Raw genomic sequence first — 7,888 nt, forward strand, 5'->3', positions numbered from 1 at the left:
TCACAGGGTCATTTCTTCTTTCATGGCTGGCATCCCTGTGGGACCCTGCTTGTTCTCCTGCCTCCAGTCCCGATCTGTGTATTCCTGAATCCGGTTCCCATGTGCTTCTGAGTCCAGTCCAGGTCATCCAGGTGCCCACTCTGCTACATCAGTGGAGCGAACCATCGTTGCACATGATCCCGTGATCATCATCAGGAAGCTGAATATTGGGTTTGTATAGTTTTATTTCTATTATTAGTAGTATTAATATTATTATATTTCTTTTCATTGTTACTGTTTTATTAAAGTTGTTTCGATTTTCCAACCCATAAGTCTCTCTTGTCTCCTTTCCTTCCCCTTCTGGGGAAGGAAGAGGTTAATAGAGAGTGTCTGCCACCCGCTTTAAGCACCAGCCCAGCCTTAAACAGTGACAACACTTTTAAGTCCCATTTGGGGGGAAAATAGAAAAAATATGCAGATGTCCTTCAGGAAGCTGAATTTTTCTTAATGCGAGCAAACTAAAATACCCCGCTCAATTGTTCTGCTATTCACTCATACAGAATCCTATATGTAGCTCTTTCACAAGGACACCAAAAAAAGAGCAAATTCTGCTTGGCCTTCCCATGGGCAAATGGGGTCTCTGCAACTGTAGTGGGGGCACACAGCATTTTGTCTCCATTCCTCAAATCTCCACAAGAATTACAAAGCTTTGCATAACATGCTGAGGAGGTAGGGAGCAGGTGGAGAAGAAAATAAGGGATTGGCACATAGTGGGAGGAGTAAGGAATTCCTAAGGAATAAGGGTTTCTGTAGGAAAGGTATTGTGGTCATTTCTCCCCCCTCCCCCCCCCCCAGCAAAGCTGAGCAGTACAGTCATTTTGGAACTATATCTCAAAGCCAAGCCCAAGAAACACCAATGGCCAGTTTTGTAACTGAACCTACTTGCCCTGAGAGAAAGGTCTAAAAGAAACACAGATCCCAGACATTTAGTGATAACTACAAAACTACTGTACAAAGTTTTTAATGGAAATAAGAATAAAGGAGTTATCACCTGCAACAACTGTACTTATTTATTTTTTCCAAATACCAATATGATGTCCACAGGAGATAAGACACAAGTAAACCTTACTCAGATCTAGTCTGGAGTAGGGACAGTATTGATCAGAAGAAAATGGCAGAAGAAAAATGCAGACACAATGGCAGAAGTCTCACAAGCCAGAGTCTGCACCAGGCTTTTTTTTCCATTTTCAGGCAGCCTGTTTCTCTGTTTGCCTCCTGTGGGAGCCTGCGTTAATACGACCACATCAGTGGTTAGAAACAACACAAATGCCTGTGAGGGAGAAAGCACAAGTAGGCTGCAGAAAACAGAGACAAGCAACACTTGCTGAGCCTGAGCTGATTGCCTGTTTTACCTGCCTTGAGACCACAAATTAACAGAAATTTGGTCCCCTGCCCTCTGAACCTGCCTTCCTGCCTCCACTTGTTTCCACAGAGTTTCAGATGTGAGCCACGACTGATGTCAAAGTTTAATTAGCACTGTCTTCATTTCAAACAGCTATTAGAATGATGTCTCAAATGTGGCATCTGATTAATCTAAACAGCCTGATGTACTTTTCAGAGCTCTGCTCTATCCTCAGGCATTACAATCCTAGCTGAGACGGACTGGACTGGATCAGCAGCTGGGAGGGATTTTTTTACTGTTTCTCACAAGTGAGAACTGCTCTTGATAAAGTAGCAGTGTGTTAGTAGTTCCCTTTCCAAATTGATAAGAGCCAAGGACGGGTGCCCTGTGGCATGGCAACAATACCGAACTGTACCTTGTCAAGGCAGTAGCAGATAAGTCAGAACAAATTGGCTTTCCTCACAACCTCCCTGATAGCTTCCCACTCCTGAAGGCAAAGCACAAACAACCATTTCTGCAGGAATGTGGCAAGTACATTTTCACACGTTTTTGGCTCATCGTGCCTATCAGAGATGGTAATCACAGAGAATCAAAAGCAGCAGTGACAAACCTGGCATGATGAAATACTTCTGAAAACCACAGTTTCGTAATCTTTATTTAAAAGAGTTTGCTAACTTTGAAAGGAAACTGGATGTGAGGATGAAAAGCTTAGTTTAAACAGAGAAATTGTTTCCAACAACCTTTAGGGTTGCTTTTTCTAGCCGTTGAGCAGTTTGCTGTACTTTCAGGAGTTGACTTTGAGGAAGATATCCCATGAGAGCATTTGTTAGAATCTCTCTTTTCTAGAAACTGAGTAATATTTGCAAGCAGTTATTGGAGAGCTGTGTAGATCTGTCTGAAAAACAGATTCAGTGGTAATTACAGAAACAAAAGCTTACAGCCAGCTCTGCTGCTCAGGTTTCTTTGCAGAACTCTGTTTTGGTTGTACAGACAGACTGCAGCTGGCTCTAGGAAGGGAGAGATGCAAAGAGCTTCCCGATTCCTTCCGCTCATGGTGTGACGGCTCTCCAGTATTTCCATGCCTTCCCAAGGGCAAGGCGTTCTCCGCTTAGGTGGTCCATGGCCTGGGGCTCATGGGGAAGTGGTGTTTCTCTCTCACCAGCAGACACGGATCATGTACCAGCTGTGTTTGGAAAGTGGCTTCCACCTCCATCCAGCTGACGGGAGCAATATGAGATTGTTGAACCTAAGAAGATCTCCTAGAGCAAAAATGACCCTTCAAGGCAGTATCGCTGTTTAGTGCAGAAGTAAAAAAGGTTTAGCTGTGGAAAAGGAGTGCATGTAACAGAGAGGAGCCATGTTTACCTCCCAGGCTAACCCCTCAGTCTTCTGCTCAGAAAGCAGATTTCTAGTTCAGGGATACTCCTCAGACCTATCAGCTGTGGGTTTCTCTCTAGTGAACCGAAGGAGGGCAGAAGACCTCTGCAAAAAGAAAAGGTTGTGAGTCTGTTATAACTCGGACATAACCAGTTGTCCCTTTCTCTTGCCTTCCCCCTAAGACTTTATTAATAACAAAAGGGGCAGAATAGGGCAGGAAGCGATGAGACTCAAATTCTCAGAGATCGAGACCTTGTAGCCTCATTAGAGAGGCAGCTTTAGTGCTGGAAGGCAGAAGCAGCTCTGACAGATCATTGGCTTTTCTTGGCAGAAAATTTGCCTCAGCTCTAATGAGTATAGGACATAGATGTTTGCATCTAATTTTAAAATTCTGGAAAAAGTAGCCTATGTCTGTCATTGCTTTAGGAGAGGAAAAATGTGTGGGGGAGAGACAGGAAAAGAGACAGCAAAATTTGCAGTTCCCTAGCTGAGGGGTTCCAAAACGTAAGAGACTTCAGGAGAAAACTTCAACAAGGAATTTTTGAAGCATTTCCTGATGGAAAAAAAAAAAAAAAAAAGCACTCAGTCTTCAGAAAACCCATGTGGAAATCTAATTGTTCAATGAGGACTTCGTACATCAGTCTGGCATCTTGAACCAAGCAACTGGCGTGCAAGGCAGAGGGCTCGCCGCCAGCCTTGACGTGAGTTCAGCTGAGGAGCCCTGCCCGACACCTGCGCGGCTGCGCTGGCCCACTCCGAGGCTGCCCACCGCTTCCCATCATGAGACTGCTTTCCAGTTGTTTATAACGCTGCCAGCTGTTAGATGTTCAGGCTGAAACTTTCCATGCCAGATGTCTGCCTCAATTATTTTAATAATATTTTTGCTTTCTCTGTCAAAATGGTTTGACCGCAGTTGAGGATGAAGCTCCTTCTTTATCTGTACAAAAACATTTTCTGGTGGTCTCGTCTTTGCAAATGTCTGGCGTTTCCCTGCTGTGGATCACAGATGTGAAGTTTTGACACCTCAGGAACCTTTGTTGGCCCAGATGTGTCTACTGCTATCTCTACAAAAATCCACCCAAACGTAAAAACCTCTGAGGGGAACAGCAGAGACCTGCCAGGGTTTAGCAGCTCGGTGCTCAGGGGGCCTGTGCTCACCCCGCTCCATTCCAGAGCAGAGCAGGACATGGGTGCAGGCCACCACAGGCCCGGCCCGTGGGGCTGAGAGCAGGGACCTGCCCTTCCTCTTCCTCAGGCCACAGGGGCTGGGCAACCAGGGAAGCTGCCAGATTTGCCTGTGAAGAGGAAGGAGATGAACGCTGATGGAAGAGGGCAAGACCTGGCTGAGGAGGCTGAGAGCATCTGGGGGAAGCAGAACTAGAAACTGGGATGAGGAAAAGGAAAGCCGGGAAGTCGTGACCACAGAGACAAAGCAAGAACCTAGGGATGGAGGAGGGAGGGGGGGATCATGGTCAGACATGACTGGAAAGCAAAAGGGTCTGGTAGGGCTGTCTCTGAGGAACTTGAACAGACCTCCTGAGGGTCTGAGAGAGAAGCAAGACATCCCCACCCAGAAGGAATCAAGTGGGAAGGAGGGCGGCACACAGAGAGCACAAACGAGAGCCCAGTAGGGAAACCGAGACCCTGAGGAGTCCTGGAGGTGAGGGAACGTGGGTCAAATGCTGGGACTCGAACAGGTCAGGAATGGAGAGAGGAAGGAGGACCTGGACCTGACGGGCAGGGGACAACCGGTCTTGGTGTGCACATGGCGGGAAAAGGGACTCCTGCACCCAGAAGAGGACGGCGTTTCTGAAGGTTCAGGAAAAGCCAAGTGCAACGGAGATACTTACTGAATCACAGCAGCTTGTACATAAACATTTTAACATTCACGGAATTAAATAGGACATTTGCGGAAGGGTGATAAGAGAGTATTTAAATCCTTAGCACCCCGAAACTCTATCTCATGATACCACACCAACACCACCTGATGGTTTAAACCATCAACAGGTTTAAAACTTCAGGCGACCTGGGCAGAACTGAGCTATATATGAAATATGAACTCACATAACAAGAGCAGGTTGCTAGTGGTTAACCCTTCTTGGGTCTCATTAATTGCCTATTACATGGATCCTGACCTTACGGGTTTTATCCAGGCAATACTGCTATTGATCTTAAAGAACTTTAAAAAAATAAGATATGGTAGCTGAATGCAATACATCATTTCTGTGTTCTGCAAATTCAAATTGAGGTGCAAACACTAAGAATAGGCATAACCATGTGTATCATTAAACACTGGAACATGAAGGAGTTTTTAGGAATATATCCACATACGTACACGCACAAAAGCCCACAGGTCCTACATGCTAAACCAACCCAGAAATCTAACATAGTATGTAAAACATTAAAAGAGAAATAATCAACAGCTTAGCCAAAAATCTCTGTCTAGACAGCAAGAGCCAGAACAAGTGGAAAAACAGTCTTTTCTTTGTGGCAACCAGCAGCCAATGCACGTGAAACACAGCCCTTTTTAGTGTGATCTACACGCTACCTTTAGGATACTCTTGGAAACTAACAGTGATTTGTTGTTACATAGAGTACCCTGTGGCTAAGCTGGCTGCTTGAGAGTGGTAGCCAAATTTCGATGAAAAACAATTACAGAGGTACATATGTTGGATGGACAATCCTATCACAGTGAATGAACTATAAACCAGTTTAAATTAGCAAGAAGAGCTCTTGTATTTATTCTAGGCCAAGTGGATATGGTTTCAAAATTTAATTAAAGGACCAACTAGTGGTTTACTATTGTGCTGAATAAACTTGTGTCCCACGTGAGGACAGAATTATCATCACTGCAAATTATATAATGGTTAGTATTCTATATTAGAAAGTGCTTTCTGGTTTAAAGTGATTCCTACACATAAGAAACCAGTGATTTGTCATGCAGTGCATAAACGTAGTGTGTACAAGACTGATTACTCTGGTCCTAATGCCTTCAAAGAACTGATTGCTGAGGTTGTAAATTAAAAGCTTGTGAATGGAGAGCAGGGAAAGAGGTTAGTCATTAGTCATCCCGAGGCACACATCGCTCACCACTGCTAACTTCTTGTGCTGACAACAGCAGTCTGTAATTAAGCACATAACTTAGCATTTCTTTTCTAAAACACAGGTCAGCATGCAGTGCAGTTCACAGACTAGTGTGTGGTCATCTCTTGCAAGCGGGAGGTTTTCCAAAGAGAAAACAAAAGTATTAGCTTGTTTTGCTCTTTTAGTGAAAAACAAATAATTTTTTCTGGACCACACACTGAATTAATCATTTTTGGACATACTGCACATGTAGAAACTTGTTCCAGCTTTTGTTCTGATTTTGCTAAATGATTGCCCTGGATGTTCTCACATTGTCTGAAAAAGTCAGATCTGAAAAACCCTACTCTCAAAGTGAGGCTTCAGCTTAAATTTTGTTGCATGTATTATATTCATAAGAAAGGTTAATTCCCAGGCAATGTGTTGTGTTATTACTGGTGGCTGCTTATTTCAAAGTCCTGGAAAACATCACCTAATAAAACAAAAGAAAAACATTTCTCTGATTTCTGGTGAGCAAATGAACAACTGTTGAACACATGTTTTTGGAAGAAAATTTTCAACACCAGGGTACTAATTCTTGCAGTTATAAATATCTGAAACAAAAAAAGTGCATTTAACAAGTATGCTAAATGCTCTGACTTGCATTTTTGTTTAGATTTTGCTTTTATTTTGCGTGACTGGCACTAAAAGATTAACTTAAGAACAAAGTATACAACAAGTAGTTAATAGTAACTAGGAAAAAGACATAAAATGTTAAACAGCAAATATGGATTTAACTTCTTTATAGATTCTCTTTCTTCTTTGGCTGCTAAACATCTGTGCAACTAAGCCATCACAAAAAAAACCCCAAGCACCAAAACCACAAAAAGACCACCACCTTGCACATTAAATAGGTGTGATTCTGGCAATTTGGATTATTCAGAATAACAGTAAATAAAGATCACCTACCTTCACAGATCCATTCTCATAGTCAGATCCTTGCAGCAGATGTAGGAAAGAAACTATGAAAAAATTCACAGTTGCCCACGGTTTGTACATTCTGATGTTTAAAATCCACAGGTTACTACGCAGTCGTCGTCATACAGCTAGAGGCGTCTGTTTCGAAATGCATTTCTCTATCACCAGTACAGAAAAGAAAAGCTTCCAGAATTGCTCTTACAAACTCACAAAGGATTCCAACATCCGAGAGTAAATAACTGGTTCTTTACTGCTCAAAACAATTGTAAGTTCATCTAGAGAATATAATTTCTTAGAGCAGAGTTTAGATACACTTGAAAGAAAATCATGATAAGGGTTTAAATAGATATATATCTGTATGTATACACATACAGGCTCACAAGTGATCAGGTATGGATCCCAATTAATGAAGTTAATATACCTTCCATCAAGGCACAGAGAGGCATTCAAAATCCATCTGTGGTCCACAAAATGTGAGAAAGCTGCTCTATTCTGTGCTCCGTGTTACAGCAGGCTTTTAAGATGGTAGTGTAATGGCCAATGTTTTGAGCTCGAGAGCTGTAATCCAACTCTGTATTAAAACTTTTTTCACAACCTTCGTGGAAGCTTGCAGAAGCATGTGTCTTAAATCTGATACAGACTTTGGCAGTAACACAGTCAAATTTTGGCTCTAATCCCATTTTGTCCCTACCAATAGCATAGCAGTTTTTAAACTAACTGATGCAATCTAGACACCCATTATTTTAAAGAAGATTACCTGAAACATGAAACTTCAGCACACGTTCTTACACAGCACACATATTTTACTTCTTTAAAAAAAGAGAGGGAGGGAAAGGAAAAGAGAAAGTCTGACTTTCTTCAATGTGTCCTATCTTACGTGGTACAGGGTTTTTTGGATAGATTTTAAAAAGGAAAGTTAAAAACTATATTTGACAACAAATAAGATTTTGATTTTTTTAATGAAAGCTCATGAAGCTACAGATATAAAAGGAAAAAAAATCTATTTTTATTGCAGCAAAACACAATCATTACTTCTGCCCCATTTTCTCTGTATATTTGCACAGTTTAAAACCAAAATGGAGATCTAACATT

At 42.2% G+C, this 7,888-nt stretch overlaps 1 protein-coding gene across 1 annotated transcript in view; it reads right to left on the bottom strand.

The window, feature by feature from the left end:
- Window positions 1–7,422, bottom strand: part of FIGF (c-fos induced growth factor (vascular endothelial growth factor D)) — a 31,786-nt gene extending 24,364 nt beyond the window's left edge. Inside the window, exon 1 of the mRNA XM_009706126.1 lies at window positions 6,788–7,422. Within this exon, the coding sequence (XP_009704428.1) occupies window positions 6,788–6,877 (90 nt within the window). The 5' untranslated portion in view covers window positions 6,878–7,422. The remainder of the gene's footprint in view (window positions 1–6,787) is intronic.
- Between the last annotated feature and the right edge of the window lie 466 nt (window positions 7,423–7,888).

Source organism: Cariama cristata, unplaced genomic scaffold (assembly GCF_000690535.1).
Source record: "Cariama cristata isolate BGI_N322 unplaced genomic scaffold, ASM69053v1 scaffold16048, whole genome shotgun sequence".
Taxonomy (NCBI): domain Eukaryota; kingdom Metazoa; phylum Chordata; class Aves; order Cariamiformes; family Cariamidae; genus Cariama; species Cariama cristata.